The sequence below is a fragment of the Aptenodytes patagonicus genome, chromosome 8, assembly GCF_965638725.1.
Source record: "Aptenodytes patagonicus chromosome 8, bAptPat1.pri.cur, whole genome shotgun sequence".
Taxonomy (NCBI): Eukaryota; Metazoa; Chordata; class Aves; order Sphenisciformes; family Spheniscidae; genus Aptenodytes; species Aptenodytes patagonicus.
In genome coordinates, this window is record NC_134956.1 from 10175983 (window position 1) to 10194011 (window position 18029).

General features: G+C 34.2%; 1 protein-coding gene across 6 annotated transcripts in view; it reads right to left on the minus strand.

Moving 5' to 3' along the window:
• Positions 1–18029, minus strand: part of ERC2 (ELKS/RAB6-interacting/CAST family member 2) — a 547432-nt gene that overhangs the window by 316570 nt on the left and 212833 nt on the right. For all 6 annotated transcript variants that reach the window (XM_076346281.1, XM_076346286.1, XM_076346285.1 and 3 more), the window contains one exon: positions 7827–7964. In XM_076346281.1, the coding sequence (XP_076202396.1) occupies positions 7827–7964 (138 nt within the window). The remainder of the gene's footprint in view (positions 1–7826; positions 7965–18029) is intronic.

Consider the following 18029-nt stretch of genomic DNA (forward strand, 5'->3'; position numbering starts at 1 on the left):
TTGAGAGGACAAAAAAAAAGTTGTCCAAGACACATAAAAAGTACCGTGATACAACTTACAATATCCAAATGAATATTTTTCTCCATCTAATTAACAGTAACCCTACACACATTTAAACTCAACCACGTTTTAAAATGTTTTGCTGACTTCCAGTTACTGTTATAAGGATTGTTGAAAGTCACCAGTCAAGGACTGGGTGGTGAATTCAAAGGGTGAAATGTAAAAAGCAGATGCAGTAGTATGGTTTTGTTAAGCTTTGATTACATTCTTCAAAATCACATTCTACCAATACTTGAAGGATGCAAATACTAATCAGAGAGGAATATTTAGGGTAAAATAAAATAACCACTAGAATTGCATTTGAATTGGGAATAGGTCAATTTAAGCAGAGTATCAGGAGAACTACTAGTATCATTTTGGAAGTGGTAGTCAGGGGGGCAGTGGAAGCAACATCATTTAGGAAAGTTAAACCTACATGGAACAAAACTACATCCTGACTGACAAAGTTCTACACTACCAGTGGTGTGGCTCAGGTAGAACCATCAGCATACTCATGGATCCTATTCAAGTCCTTTTGTACTTATGCTTGAAATCTCCAAGAAGTAGTTTAAGAGAGGGATCAATACTTAAAATACTATTTCATAGAACTGGACAAGACTGATGGGAAGCCTAATATTACTAGAAAGAGAGAAAAATCTCATGCTAATTCCCTCTGTCCATGATTCCTTATACTGCCATATATATACAGACACACACACTGGAGATATAGAGATATATATACACACACACATATATATATACACTCTACACACATACATAAAGTTTACCTTTGCCCATATCAATATATTCTCAGCTGTGGTTATTATATCTCAACAAACATTACAATGCAAGCAACATTTCAGCAGCTGTACATCCCATTCTGATTTGTAATAAATTTAGTCATTATAATGAAAGAAAAAAGTTAATTCATTATCAAGGTTAGCTTAAGTAGTAACAGGACTTTTAAAAAGCATATATTGTTCAGACAATCCTGCTTATTCATTCATGTCCTCCATACACTAGGTATGATGTTCCTCCAAGTCCTAGAGGATCTTCTGAAGATTGCTTCTGTGTTTTTTAGAGCTCAAGGCATATTTTGCAAAAAGCTGACTGTCAACACTTATATGCATAAAAAAGAGCCTAATCTCAAGACTGTGATTTTCGTCCCAGCAGTCTCCAACCTTGGACATATTCAAAACCCAGCTGGACAAGATCCTGAGCAAATTGCTCTAGTTGACCCTGCTTTGAGCAGCTGTGTTGGACTAGATAATCTCCAGAGGTCTTTTCCAGTCTCATTGGTTCTGTGGAATAGGCAGAGACATTTTCTAGATTCTGTACCTCAAACACTGGTTGTTTCTCTTCTCCTCAGTCTCTCTCCCCCCATTTTCACAATTCATCCCTTTGTAACACTAACCACATCAGCAACTCTGCTGACAACTGTCCATTGCCTCTGCTTGTTGTCTGTTCCTCCTTTCATACTGCATAGCAAAGGAACTAGTTACTAGAAAATGGAACACACACAGTGTTTTCAGAAGACTGGGAAGTTTTCCATAAGTGTCCCCTTGTATTTTCAGCTTCTATATATCTGCCTTTCACTAAGCATCTGTTGAAGATCTCCCATTTGTTCACTCTCCTATCATTTAAATGCCATATTATCTGCATGTATAAAGTTCAAAACTGATAATCAGTTTCTCTATGAACTGAATAAATATTTTATTATTTTAAATTACTGATTTAAAACTTGGCTACACTCAAATCAATTTGACTTTAATGGGTTATGCATTTCCCTGAAAGTATTTAAAAGCCAATTCAAGAAATAGAAAAATTCAGCTTCTCATATTGATCTTTACTTATTTGGAATGTCTCTAATGTTTGTGGTTGCTTATGAGAAAGATAATTGTCGACCCCAGCGTAAGTGCAATTAAGCATATTAGAATTTTAATTTAAGTCTTAATTTTTATATTTCCTTATTTTTATTTTAAATATTTAAAAATTAACTTACTTTTGCATTATGTTTATACACCAAACAACCTATGATGCAACATATTTTATTATGTAACATGAGCTGTTAAGATCAAGTATCAAAAGCAGATGTGGGGTATTAATCTTCATAGATGCTTGCTATATGACTAGTCTATTATTGGATGTGAAACTAGGCCTAAGTGAAAAACCATGTGATATATTTCAGATATATTCCTGACAGAGCCATTTCAAATATTTATGTTCCTGTGATAATTATTTTTTTTTCTTCCAGTTACATAATATTGGTTTCCAGCTATAGTAATTTGTTTCACCAACAGTCAAAATTTTTAAAAACGCATCACATTGAGTATTTTATAATGTAATTATATGTATTAGTAAAATTAATGTTAATTATTATCAGAAGGTTTTAAACAATTAGATAAAGATCTTTACCAAATAAGTAGTTATATTTAAGTTTCTAAATAAATGTATTTTGAATCTTTTAGACACTGGAAAATAATTAGCCCTATACTGAATAATCTTGTAATAAGAATATTGGTATAGTTATTATTTGCTACTCAGTTCCTAGGGAAAACCTTTTCAAAGGGCTGGAAGTTCATAGTGCTAATTTCATTTTGCATCTAGCATTCCCCTGACACCAGGGACTCCCTTTCACAGTCTAGCTAACTGAACATACGTATTACCAAATTAGCATTACTGTAAGAATCTTCACAGAAAACAGTGTTGACTACTCACATAAAACTCATATCCCTATTTACTTCATTCAGAAAGAAATACACATTGATGACATATTACGTTCCACTTAGCATACAGTAAAAAAGATACGGCCAAAACTAAAAGTAGCAGGCTATGTGCAATTAAATCTGCTTCCAGGACAGTATCAACTGCCTACGCACGGAGACCCCTGCGACTGCAGATGTACACAACTCCTGGCTTCGTTCAGCCCAATGGCAAAATCTCCCTTTGACTCATACCTGGCAGGATTTTCAGGTAGAAATGTGTTCATACAGAATGAAGGTCCTTCAACAGCAACATTGTTGAGTATTATACAAATGAAAAAACAGCAAATAGTAATTTTTAAAAAAAAAACTAGTACATCAGCTGGCTTTTGCCATATAGATCATGCAAGAAAGGGATATAGGATACTAAATAACTTCAAGTTTATTCCTAGTATCAAATAATATGAATTCTTAATTCCTTGACTATTAATGTTAAAATGCCAGCCTCCACTAAGTGGAATAGTTTAATAACCATTCAGAATCCACTTAGTTATATTCAGGCTTAGTTTTATACCAATTCTTTCTTGAAGATTTATTTACCTAAATTATTTTTTTCCTTCTATAACAAATTAAACCTAACACTATTTCATCTTATTAATGAACAGTATAAATTTTTTCTCAATCACAAAAGAAGACTAATTTATCTGTCAGCTGCATGAGGCTAAATGTCAAAAACGTGTTAAAAGGCCCTAATATACCATGTTTTACTTGATTAACAGCTAACTTGCAGAAATCCCAACAATGTGTTCTTGTTTCAGTCTTATTTGCATTGGCAAGCTTTCCTTATGCACTAATCTAGGACCTCACAGGTCTAATCTATTTGCACTTTATCACAGAAGCAGGAACTGAATTGCCACAGCATATAGCTCTATTATCAGACATACTCAATTGCTTATCTGCTGTATGCTGCTACAGTAGGACCAACTTTATAAATATCAGCTTCATGAAAGCAACCTCTTGAGCTGCTTTGGGCCAGTCCAAGAGCTGAGATATTCTTTGAAAAGTTTCTTGTTAAAACATCAAGGAAGCTGATAGCAGTTTTGCATGTCCTGATTTTCAAACTTTTTTTTTAATAGCAGTAAACTTATTTTTTGTTTATTGCAATGTAACCTTTATTGTTATTAAGAATTTTCAGTGCTTAGGAGAGGCTCCAAAATTACGGGTAAAGGATTGAATGAATCCCTTTTTCAGTTTAGTTCTAAAATGCACTCAAAAGTGACTAAAGTTGTGCTGCTTCATTTCCGATTCCTGACAAGAGAACAAATTATATCAGCAATATTGCCGGAAAAATAAAAAAAATGAAAGGAGTCCATTTCATGAACTTTTGATGCTGTTTTATGATGTCTACAGTAATTTCTCATTTAGTGTTACCAAGCTACCTAATCACTAAATATGAAAGAAAAAGAAAATCAGAGACAGATACTTGGAAAAAATCTATTTTCATTAGAATAAGGAGCCATATTTTCTAATTCAGAGCCAAAATCTCCATCTGAGTATTTTCAAGAACAATGCAGAACAAACATAAATGCTCAAACATTTGAGTTTTGGACTTTAAAAATAGCTTCATAATTCATTCCTATCATATGATCATGTTTTAATATTTTTTTCTTCCTACAGAAACTAAGAAAAGTAATTAAATTCAATTTTAGTGATTTGTGGTTAACTAAACTGGTATAAATAAATTGAATTTCTATTTTAAAAGAGCTTCCCATGATGCTCTTGGAGTATTTTTTTCATTTTTTTTTTGTTAATAAGAAACTATCACTAAGGGTTCTTGTTTTGTCCCATTTGGACAAAAAGCTATTCCATATTTCTACCAGTATCTGCAGTGGAAAAAGTTAATAACTTGATAAAGTCTGCAGGTCTTAAGAACGCTACTGCAGACAGAAACAGGGATAAGAAAGGTTACTCACTAAGAGCAGCTAGGATGAATTGGAAAGCTGGACACAAATAGGAATGAGACACATATGTAAACAAACTGACAAGGTACTTAGCTGCCAGAAGACACAAGAAAGCTAGACGTAATAGTTCATTGGGAACTTCTAGAAGATGCCTACTGGCTTCTTTCAATGTATAAGTACATCCCAGAGACTCCACTTAAGACTGAGAAACCCACCCTTGAAAGTGTGGCCTTCAAGAAACTTACAATGGGAAAGAAATTGTGCCTGATTTCTCTCTACAATAAACAATCAAAATCATACAGAGAGATGCTTTTACCTTGGAAACTTCCTCCTCATTGTGTCTAATGCTCTAAGATCAAGTACCCTTCTTCTCAAAAGCTCATATTAATTCTACTCTGCAGTGTTGCTTTTCTCCTTTTTTTTTATCTAATGGACTAATCATTCCCCAACTGTAAAAAGATTTGCCAGACACTGTAAATCATCCAGTAACCGTGTAGGAGCTATACTGTTATATACCTGTTCAGGAACTGGACAAATATTAATGATTTAATTAAGCTTACAGATCTCAAAATACAGCAAAATAGTCAGAGGAAAATAACACAAATTCAATCAAATGAAAATTTTCTGTTAAAATTCAAGCCATATGTTCCTGTCTAATACAGACACTAATTTGCATAATGATTTGGGCACATCATAAAATAATTGACACTCTCAGCTATAAAGCTTTTTTGTAGAAAAAGGCGATTATTTACTAATTCTGTGTATCTTTTCCTTAAGTTAACAAAGTAGTATTTCTGAAGTAATGTAGGACAATAAGCATATTTACGTACAGTTCTTCCCTTTATATACTGCCACCTAACTTTTATAAGTAACAATCTCTCCATAAGTGATTGAAACAGTCACCAGACACCATAGCACAACTCAGCTTCAGGCCACTTCTCAAAAGCATTGGCTTACAAAAGATACCATTGCCTTCATCAGCTGCAAAACCACAGAAAGCTCTGTGGCAGAGGAAAACATCCCATAGTATTCACTGTGTATGTGTCTCTGAGTAGCCTGCAAACACTGCAGGAAAGATGCCATTCTCAGCTGACTGTATGTAAGCAAAGTGACTACTTTGTACAGAATTCAACCTTAGGGACCCCATGTGAGTTCTAATCAATTCCACTTGGAAAAACCACTAATCACACTGATTCTTTTAAAAAATGTCTGTTTGTATATATCCATGCAATTCCAAATGAAGTCGACATGAATTGCAAAAATACATTTCAGAGAAGGATCTAAGTTTATCTAACTTTTCCAAAACATTAAAACTAGCGTCGTTTATCGGACTTTGAACCTTTATTACAGCAATCAAATTAAGCTTGACACAAAATTTCCATACCCTCAGGGTCTCTAGTGTTGTCACATTTCAAGTTATCATATACACAAAGAAATTCTATAGCACAATTTTTAAACAAACTCTGGGACAAATCCTCACTACGATATTCAAACATAATGCATCCTGAGTTCAGTAAAATTTTACAATTTTTATGTTTCAGAACAATAGAATATTTTATTTTCAGATATGCAAAACTTCTTCAAAATTATAAAAACTTTGACATGTATTTATTAGTTTACATTTATTTCAACAGATTTTAGAATGGTACTGGTACAAAATGACTTGAAAACAACTAATTGCCACTCATTAATTTGGGTTAGGTTTTAACCCAATACTTCTTAACCTTTTATATTTCTGATAGTGAGAAGACGACTATATGTGTTCTATTCAATGCCTCCACACTTGCTGCTTCTACTATGAACCCTGGCAAACTGTCATTAATTTAATATTTTCAACAAAGAAATACATTACAATTGAAGACAGACTGCAACTTAGCAAATTACCCCAGCTAAGAAGTATTGCATAAGTGCATTTTCTCTGAAGTGCTGCAGATATAGCTGAGGCAGAAAATGGGATACAAGATTTCTTTGGCTTTTGACGATCTACTTCATGCTCAGTTGCACAGGAGAACTGGCAAGTTGGCAGTGTGACGCTCACTCTGCTTTCTACATTGACAACAGTAACGTGATGGTTAAAGGACTGTTTTAAACTCTCAGCTGACTCTATGGGCATTTGGGGAAAGTGACAACACAGACTAATCCAGAAAAGCCAGTTTACAAGGAGGAAAAATAATAGTAATGCCAACTTTTTTCACTGTTGTTGACCAAGGAAATGTTAGGAAGGTGATTAAACATACAAAGAAATCAAAAATCCAACATTAGCATTGTAGGTGTTAGTGCCAACACCACAGTGGCATTTTAAAGTCATACAGTCACAAATACCTTCCTAGATTACACACTGCAGAATGGTACATAATAGTTTAATTAGTTGCACTCACCTGCGCACATTTAAATGACATACTTGAAGATCTGTGAGCTGCAAAAAGTGAATACTTGTACTAATTTTTTTGGCATATAAATTTACTGGGATTATCTCGTATTCAAAGTTAACCAGAAGAAAAACCCTGACCTCACTGAAACTGGTAGGAACGTTGCCACTAATTTAAACAGTCCAGATTTATCCCTTCTGCTAGGTATTTTCAAATTAAAAGCATATAGTTTTTAAAGAAAAAAAAGTAATTCTCCATTGTTTAATGAAATACAGTTTCTCTTATAAATTAAGTGTAGGAAACCATTAGTACTAACAGCAAGCCAAGGTAATGGTACAGTCACTTGCTGTTGGCTCTTCAGTTAGGCTCTCCTTAACAGACAAAAGAACAGGAGACTCAAGATCACAAAGCCATAAAAATACCCAAAACTCTACCTTCTTTAAGTCAGGTGTCCATGACTTTCAGTTCTTTCAGGGAACAACCACTCATCCCATTGACTAAGGGAAAATCTTCCCATGTCCTGGACCATCTACTCCATCCTCATTTAAAAGGACATCCTTCTTTACCTCAGAGTCCTGCTTCAGTTCATCAGCCGGGAATCACCCCTTGCTCATCCTACCAGAACAGAGCCACCTGCTTTCCTGACAAGGCCCACAGGCTTTGTTACAGGTGCCAGACCAACTTAAAAAGACATTTTCTGGACACACTTCACTCACAAGAGCGGCACATAATGTTCTTCCATGAGAAAGCATTACCTTTTCTGATAGAGCTTCTTCTAAAGTTGCTAGTGCTGTGTCTGTGTTACTAGAATCCGTCTGCAATGACTTCACTCTGTCTTTTAGATTAGTTAGTTGTTTGTCCTTGTCCCTAAGTTGTTCCTGTAGATTTTCAATCTGAAAATAAAAACAGATCATAATATTCATCAACCTTGTTTTAACATTCAAAGAGGGACTTGGGTGCTAGGATCAACTGAATGTATACATATCACACATATGATACATATGCCTCGGTATACTGCCAAGTTTTTATATGGTATAGTATCAACAGTTTAACTTCTGCCCTTTCTATTTTGTTTTCCTTTGTTAAAAAGTATCATTTCTAATAAATTACAGGAAAAGTCTCAGTGCAGTCAGGTATTTTATTATTTAAATATTTTCTGATATTAATCACTTTGGTTTAAGGTACTGCATTATCTCAGTAATTCAAAGTATGTGTGGAATTACCCCTTTAGATTATTCTAGTTGCAATAAGAAGGACAAAGAAAGGGAGAGGCAAAGCGAGTTCAGTGAGCCTTAAACCAAAGAAGAAGAAAGATGATAACCTACCTATCTAAAAACCTCTTCTTGCACAATGCCCTGCTGTAAAGGAAACTCACCTGGACAGGGATCAGTATGTTTATATTTCAAAAAGCCAAACCCAAAACCCAAACAACCCAAAAGCCCAAAGGCCACCATTTCCATTCACTTTCTTCATCTCCAAGAAGATTTAAGGTATGTCACTATTTTGGATATTAAAACTGCTTTAAACAGGTCTAGTTCTTCCTCTAGCAAGTATTTAAACATACTGCTAAGGTACCTATAAACACACTGGTTTGTTAAACAGGTCATGATTTATAGTGGTTAAGTCAGAATGGTTTTGCACAAACAATTGTCCACAGGACCATGTGGATTTTGGAAGCAAATCTGAATAAAAGCACTCAGCTTCTGATTGTCATGGCAATCACCTTCTATGGCTGTAAGGCACTATGACCTTCTGGGCATAATGCAGAGAGGATGTGTGGTATGTCATATGCATAAAATCTTATTAATGTCTGTCAAAAGTATCAACCTCCCTTCATCCTATGCTCTCAGTACCACTCACTATTATGCCACTGGCATAAACCCAAAATTTGTTCCACAATACTTAGCACAAATAAATAGTAACAAGAAAATTAACTAGTCTATTATTTTAGTATGCCACTTTATATAATATGACAAAATATGCCTAAATCCATAAGGTATCATTTGTTCAAAACAGGTTTTAAATATGCTGTCAAAATTAGACAAATTATTACTGTCGACAGAGATTCAAATTCTTACTTTCATCAGTGATTTTACATTCTGGATTGTGTTCTGTTGCTACTGAAATGAATGAAGTTTTGCTGTTCATTTCATAAAGTAATGTAATTTTTCTCATGGCCAATATAATTTCCATTTAAAGCAATTCAGATTTTAACAGAAGCAGGATCCTTCATAATTACTGTTAAACTGTATTTAAAGATTCTTTTACAAATCTGAAGCTGAATTCAATGTATGTGCAGCTCCACAGAAGTCAACAGTTATGTCAATAAAAATTTGGTCTCCATATGCAAAAATGTATCACCATAATCAAACACACTTTAATTTGGGGCATACTTTGGTAAAAATTCTCCTCCTACTACATTATACATGTGTAGGAAAAAAAGTCTGAAGTTAAGTTTTGACATCATATATATCTATAATTAACAAATCAAAATCCACAGTACAGCTGTGTGCACTGTATAAAGTTTGTTTAAATAAATTTAAATTTTAAAAGAAATGAAATAAAAAATAAAATAAAAGTTAAATAAAATTTGAAAGTAAATTTGGAGGAGCACATTCCAGTTAGAAATTCTATATAACGGTATGGCAAAAACAAGTATTGTACCTTTTTTCTTTTTTCTTTTTTTTTTTTTTAATATACATAGTTTGGTATGTCAGATTACTGCTATGGGCCAAAGATTCCACTTGCTTTGTAAACTATAAAATACTAAGGTATATACAGAAAGGTTTTTTGGGAAGACCTGACACTGAATAGCTCACTCTTGTAAACGACCCCTCATAATATTTTTCGTCGTGTGTCTATTTTATACAGATACAGAAATAAGATACACGTGTTAATGAGTTAAGAACTTTTTATTTTATGGCATGTGTATTACTCACATCTAAAATTACAGTAACTGGCATTCAGAGGACTGCACACTATGTTTCTTTCTTTAGTTTCATCCAAGTAATAATGATTCTAACAACTACCTCATGACACCCTGTGGAATACTTAAGCAATTGCACATTTCAGCTTCAAAATAATTTCTCAAGCAAAAAGGAAATAGAACAGGAGAGAGAATATTGATTACATGTTCTTTGAAACAAAGTTAAGATCTGGTCCTTTATTATCATCAGCTTGACCTACCAATTCTAGGCACCCTAAATTAAAGTACTTATTTCCTATACACAGTGCTTATCTGAATTCCACAGCATTTACACGATTTCCTTCCTCTTAAAACTAATTTAAAATATGATCCAACCCTTAACCAAGAAAACATGTTCTAAAATTATTCAGCATTTACAAAATTCTTTCCTCAGAGGTAAAGAGAACAGGCAGCAAATTAAAAACATCCCCATTGAATCACAACTGCTTTAAAATAAGTCACTCAATGAGTAGTCCATAGATAAAATAAGAGGAAAGGATCTGATTATTCTTCTATTTGTGCTATATAAATCTGAAGGAAATACTTGGATGGGAACAGGACCACACTGGGGTATATGAAAGTAGAATCAGTACCACAGAGTATTTGTTTGTTTGTTGGGATGGGCATGGGATTAGTAAAGATCTGCTAACGCAGACAAGATTTTATGACCAGTTAATCACAAAGAGTTCTCGCAAAAAGGTTACAGGAGGCAAAGAGACTGAGCAGTCTCACATGCTAAAATCTTGGAACACAAGATATGATTTAGTTCTTCCTGGGATTTTTAAACCCAGAAAAAGCAACAAACCCTCTGGTAACCTCTGTCATTCTCCAACATTTATTTGGGTACAGGCATATATGTAAGGATACAATTTTATTGCTGAATAATGACTTACTTTTGAGCATGCCTGAATTCAATTTATGACAGGGACTGTTAAGACTTTCTTAATCCTCAAGCACTTATATTTTTATCTGATAGGAAATTAGTTACTGTGTAGTTTTGTCAACATGTAATTCTTACCTCTCTAAACTGCTATGTCCCTGTGCCATGAGCTGTATGAAAAGAAACTGCTCCATTCTTTCTGTATTTCAGAAAGTGTGTATATTCCCAGAGCTTAAGACAGACTTTATTAATTTTTAAAAAACAATACCCTTACAGATAAATGTCTTTCCTACGAGGTATCCTGTCAATAAACTGCAAGTGCTAATCTTGCCACTTTCTGGCGACGGTCTCAGGAATGCTTCTTGAATACTCAAGGGATTAAATTAAATCTCACCCACAGACAGGCTTTAAAATTCTACAGTAACCCAAGTTCTCAAAAGAAAATTACTTTCATTATCAAAATTAAGGTACAGTACTCTGGAATTTGCAAGAAAATTATATAATCAAAGACAATGTTCCATGCTATAACAATTTGCCTTTAGAGGTATGCATTAAAGTATAAGAAAGTTTAAGGCAGTGTAAGAGAGAATTTATCAGAGACTTCCTAGGCCTAGCTAGTGAAACCGTAAAGTCATATACCTAAACTTAACTCCATATATTTTCCTCTCTGCTCTGTATTTGAGTTTTAAATAATTCAGACAATAAGTATTTTGTAACACTGGCTTTTTTAATCCTAAAATTCATTTTGCTCTGTTGTAAATTTCTCTAGGCAGAACTCTTTGAGATTTGTTTCATATTAAAACACAGGTCATGTCTGTTCCATTGAAGTAGATCAATAATATAAGTTTAGTTTAGTTTAAACTTTAAATTGAAACACACATGAGGAAACAGAACTTTTGTATATATCGTTTTCATTATTTACTAAAAAAAAAATCTTAATATTTTAAGAAAACAAATTCTACTGAACAATTTCACAAGTACTATTACATTCTACTTTAAACAGTTAGTGGAATTTTGAGGAAAAAAAAATAATAAACAACAGCATTCACCCGACATGAGCATTAACTATGACTACCTTAAACCTTAGTATTCATTCTCAAACTTTAGCTGCTGCCTCATAGATATACATAACAAAAGACAAAAAAATGTAACTATTAATCGAAACAGAAAAAAATAGTTAGGGATAGTTCAAATGCAAATACTCTAAATGTCTACTTACACACAATTTATCTTTATTAGTAAGACTCATGATAAATGTTCTGTCTCATATGGTCCTTTTCAGACACATCTCAGTATATCCCAGAACATGAAACCAGCTTTGGTAGTGACTCAGTAAAATAGATGTATCTACAAATGTCCGAACATCTCCATTCATTTACGTGTGTGTGTGCGCGTGCGCGCGCATAATTTGTAATGAAATACCCATCCTTAGTCTGAATGACCAGTTAGAAAGAAAAAAAAGAAATAATTTTTCCTTACCATGACTGTAAAAATATTACTACCTGAAAGCTCAATATACAGAGATATAGTTTTTGGAAAGCACTATAGATTTTTAGCCAGAAATTTTTAACAAATGATGTACAGTTATTAAATATCAAGTCAGTCAAAGTATTTTAAAAACTACATTAACAGGCTTTAAGGCAGCTATTTGAAGTTTCAGCCTGTGGGGCAAGAGGGAGAAGCTATGGCTCCATAGCTTTCCACTAACATTCATGATATGACCTAAATATATTTTTCAGTTTAAGCAGGATTTCAATTAACAAAATGAGTTCATTGAAAGGCAACTTCTGCTTCAACAGTTTGACATTGCAGAGTTGTCTTTTGTTTTGAAAGAGCCTAGCCCCAAAAGTGCTTCATCATTCAGTACCACTACCTTTGACTTTGTTTTTTTTTCCTTTTAAGTAGGTAGACAGACAAGCATTAATTAGGAATATTTTTTTCAAAAGTCAAAATATATAAACATTTAGATTCTAAAAATTAAAATAAATGTTATATTGAAAAATTATACTATAATATAAAACTTTTTTAAAATATTATAAAACGGGGTTTTGCTGCTTGCAACTAAATATATTTATTGAAGTGTAAGATTTGCACTAATCTCTGGCTTTACCAACATAATTGGAAAAAAGCTTGCTAATCTTATGACATGATAAAATACTCTTGGATTTCATAAGCAGTTCCAATAGCTACCAAAACACTTGATTATTTCTCAGTAGAATAAAGCGTCTCTACCTACAGTTGCCTATTGCACAATATGTTCTCAATTTAAAATATTTCCAGAGTACCTTCCTGTTACTACCTTCCAAATTTTTATTTGCCAAATTGGAGTAATAGAGCAGCATTGTACTTACTTCAGATTACAATATACCTCATGGTTCAATGGTATCTTTTAGCTTTATATTCTTTCATTATTTTGCCCCACAAGACTTTCTTAAACATCAGATATTTTAGATGGCCCAAAGCATACGACCAGCTCAATCCTACACTGTCAATATGATAGTGGATTACTAAATCAGAGACAGTAAAGGTATTTGTAAAGCTGTCCATAAATTTTACACAACCCTTTAGGTTATGTAAAACAACATTTCCAACCATGGATATGGTGTGTGCCCGAGGAGAAAGCAGTCTCCAAATCAATGGGCCTGCAAGGTTTTCACAAAAGACAATTGCTCTGTCTGAATAGTTTTTACCTCAACCTTCCTTCAGGACTACAGTTCAAAGTAGCAAAGTGCAGCTGCACAGTGACTGTCACAAAGGAGCTAATGAAGCAAATGCTGCTTCGGACATCAGCCCTCACATTAACCTGATGACAAGAGCAATAGTGAAGTGGCATGAGCTAGTAATTACCCTATTGCTACCTTCCCAACTCACATAATCCAAGCAGGAAAGAATTTAATCCTTCAGAATTTTAATCTACTTGACAAGCTTAAAAACAGAAAAAGATGTAAGGCCATAATAAGAAACCAGAAAAAAAGGTAAACAGAATATTTTTCCTGAGGTACACTTACATTGTTTCCCTCCAAAGTTACAGCATTTCTATACAACACATTTTCTGCTTCTTCAAGCTCATCGAGTTTTTGCTATTAGGATTACACAGCTGATCAGATTAACACTGCGGTTTGAAAACATACCTTTATGGTTGTTCATTATTCTTATACCATCAAAGACTTTTTTTTTTTTACCCACTACATTTACATTATTAAGAACCACCTGGTCATGGCCATTTTATCCAATATAACAGAATCATCTTCCCTTTTGCTTCATTTGAAGTTGCTAATCTTTACATGTGAACTTGTCTCTAACAAAGTAGCAAGTGCTTTGGGCCAGGAGGATGTTAGTTTATAGTGTTTAAGCAAAATAAGGCTTCAAATTCTAATTGATGTCTTCACAGAAATACTGCAATATAAAATACTACATCATTTCACAATGAAATTGAAGCACTTGTGCCATAATTTTTTTCTCAGTGAAATCAATTCAACTCTATTTTTCACCACATTTTGTTGGGTAATGTTATCACATGATTTATTGTATTAATGTATATAATGCCATTTTAAAACAATTCTCTATGAAATAGCTCCAATAAAACAACACAAACCAATAACTTACCTAAGACATACCTTGCTCTATACTTACAAAATGTTACTATTATCCAGCATTAACACTGCCAACCAAGAACTTACGGGGAAACTATACCCCATGGACTTACACTGTCCCTTGTAATATGCATTGACATGATAAGTAAGCCAAGTGTACCATTTCATAGAGAACAAATGTCAAGTCTTGGGATGACATACTAAGTACAACTAATTTTGTTAGGCAAGGCTCGGTGTAAAGACAATCGTGAAAGACTGCATGAGAATTTGATCTCTGCCTTGCTCAACGGCTAGAATAAATTCTCTTCAAAAAATAAGCACTGTGAATTCAGCTGAAATTCTGAGCTAGAGAAGAGTGCTTGCTTCGTGTTTGTTACCACTTGTATTGCAGGACTATCCAAGATTTTATGAAAGCTACTCACTCACATATTTATCTCCAATTTCCTGTTAACCTGCAAAAACTGTCACTAATGTACTAAATAAAGCATTAAAATGCATACTGCAAATTAACCCACATAAAAAGTTAACGGAAAAACAAATTGATATAATGGAGATGCATATAATATGTTTGCACCTGGTATGAAATAATGCAGAAAAGAGAGGGAAACTCTTTTTTTTTTGTTTATTCACAAGCAACAACTTATGAAGCTGAATCTGTAAAATTACAGTAGTGCCAACAGGACATGAGACAGAGATCATGAACTTCATACACTCTTCAAAAGAAATAAGCTATGCAGTGTGTATGGCTAACTCCTTATGCAATTGAATAAGGAAGAAAAATATCTGAAGATACTACCATTAGAGAGAAAGTGGACACGCAAGATGAGAGACAAAGATGACATCACGCCTCTAGAAGAGAGAGTTGGAAATTATAACAAATATGTGAACAAAGACCAGAATACAGAAAACAGTACTTCAGATGAAAAAAGGATACTCCTACTACTGAACACAAAAGCTGTAGTAGCAACCAAACATAAAGAAAATACCAGACAAACAAAAACAAGAGTTTACACAGATGCTGACATCTGGAGATGGGAATTTTCAAGGAATGAAGAAAAAAAAAGAAGAGGAGACAGGAAGGGAGAGGTATAAAAGCTATGAAGAAGTAACAAACATTGGCAGCAGCATCAAACATGAAAGAAAAAGTAAAGGGCAGTTATAATTTGATTTGATCAGAAGGATCAACATTACATACCTAATTACAATCAGATCAAAAAACATTTCTAAATAAAATATGAGAAATGGTGTATTCAAGCCTTCTTGGGATTAAATTTAGTTCTACTTCAAGATATACACAACATTTTTTTGTATGAACAATACCAAAACCTACAATCCAAACAGAGAATGAAAATAATTTCAAAGTCAGCATGCATATATTTTTGAAAACTGAAGTCTGAAATATGTCAGCCACTTCCACCACTATGTCATCAAATGCCTTTACTGCAAAAAATTATCATCTCTAAACAAGAGACACTCAACAAAAGACTGCCCAGAAAAAAATATCAAATGGATGCATAAATTTCTAACAACCATGAAGATAAAAACTAGAAGAAGATGGCAGCACCAGAAGTTGCTATCTCATAAACACCCAAGTCTGTCACCAGAACTCTACCAATTCTTCTGTTTCATGCAGCACCAACAAAGCCTCCAGGAGGAGAGAGCAGAATAACCAGGACAGGGATTCCTCTGCTTGTAGATGTTATACTTCCTGTTTGAATTCTTAGTAATGGCAGCAAGCTCTGCGTAAATGTCTTTCATATCTTTTTCTCTCAAACTGCAAAGTTTGAGATATTTTCAAAGCCATTAATGAGAATTCAGATACTTATTTTCCAATGTGGCTTTCAGGTTTTATTTGCTTTTTTCTTTCATTTTAAAGAAACAAATAAAAACAAATCTTGTTATTCTATAATTGGAAACATCAGCCTACTATCTCATGCACATGTACATGTAGAAACTGAGAGCATCCTATTGCATCAATAAATAGACATAAATGCAACCAAAATTGGGGATCAAAAGTTATAAATATCTTTTCTTCTTTTTCTTCCAAAACAAGCATGGTTTTTTGTTTTATTGTGCAATCACTGCAGGAAATATTTCACCCATTTTTACTTACTGTGAGATTCTAGATTCCTTCCATAATAAAGGATTCAAATGTATGGGTAACAGGAAGGATTCAGAGGAATCAGCAAGCATTAAGAAAGAAGACGTGTGTGCTGAGTTTTCATAGAGAGAGAAGAAAACTCCCCTAGGGCTGCTTAGGGAAGGGATCTGCCCTCAAGTCAGCTGATACTTTTACAGGGCTATAAAAGCAGGTCAGTGGGCAAACGGAGCCAAAAGAGGAGAAGGCTGTCACAGAGAAAGGAGCTCCTGGACTGAAAGCTTGGCTTCTGTTGCCAGACTCCAGCTGAGAAAGAGCTGGAACTTAATGCTAAAATTAACCTTCACCAGGAAGCTAGCCAAAAGAAGCCTGGGCTGATAATATCCACTTGTGTATCTGGAAATACTCAGTCTCTGTCTCCCTCTCTTCAGGGACTAATAAATTCTCAGAACAAAACAGCTTGACTCTTGGACTCTTCTAAGCAGGACTCACAGTCTTGTCAGACATCCATTGAAAAGTTTTTGCTCTCATTATATGTATTTATTGTGATATAATTCAAAATGCAATAGGTATTTTCCAGATAGTAAATATAATAATACAAAATGGACTAACACATAATTCCAGTTATGACACACGAAGAGGTGGACATTCATTCTTAACAACCTAATGCTTCTTGTAACAACCGCCTGTATATATTCAGGGCCAGATTTTCAAGCTGGGTTGGCTGGGTATGAATTCCTACATCTCACAACATTTTACATGTTACAGGGTAATGACTGATAGCTGAACTTTTTTTGAAGTCTAGCCCAATTGCACATTGAGAGCACCTGAAAATATGACCTGTATTACTTCTCCAAGCTAACCATCAAAAATCATACCTTTCTGCTCAATCCTACATTTCAGGTATTTGAATCTGACCATTTGTTACTCGTGGCGAGTTTTGTACTATTTGGTATAGGTGCATATAAAATAGGATATGTTAGCTTACACAAGAATTTTTCAAGATTTTGCATGAAAACTGTTACACTACGTAGTATGCAAGTCAGAGAAGTACATATACTCTAATATACTCTAATGTAAACTCACATGTAGAAAAAAGCTGCTTTGGCATACTTATACTTTTAGTACAGATCGTTTAAGATGAACAGTGATATACTGTTTAGTTTGTATCCTGTCATTCCCATAATCTCTGTATCAATTAGGAAGACTTGGGGGCCTCTGCCCAGATTAAAAAAATTACAGCAGGTCTCAAAGTTTACAGATGGTGGGAAGAGAGGGGCAGCAGGGAAGTTGTAAAGACAAGTGTTGGGCAACAGGGAATAGAATCATAGAATAGTTTGGGTTGGAAGGGACCTCTAAAGGTCACATCTAGTCCAACCCCCCCCTGCTGTGGGCAGGGACATCTTCAACTAGATCAGGTTG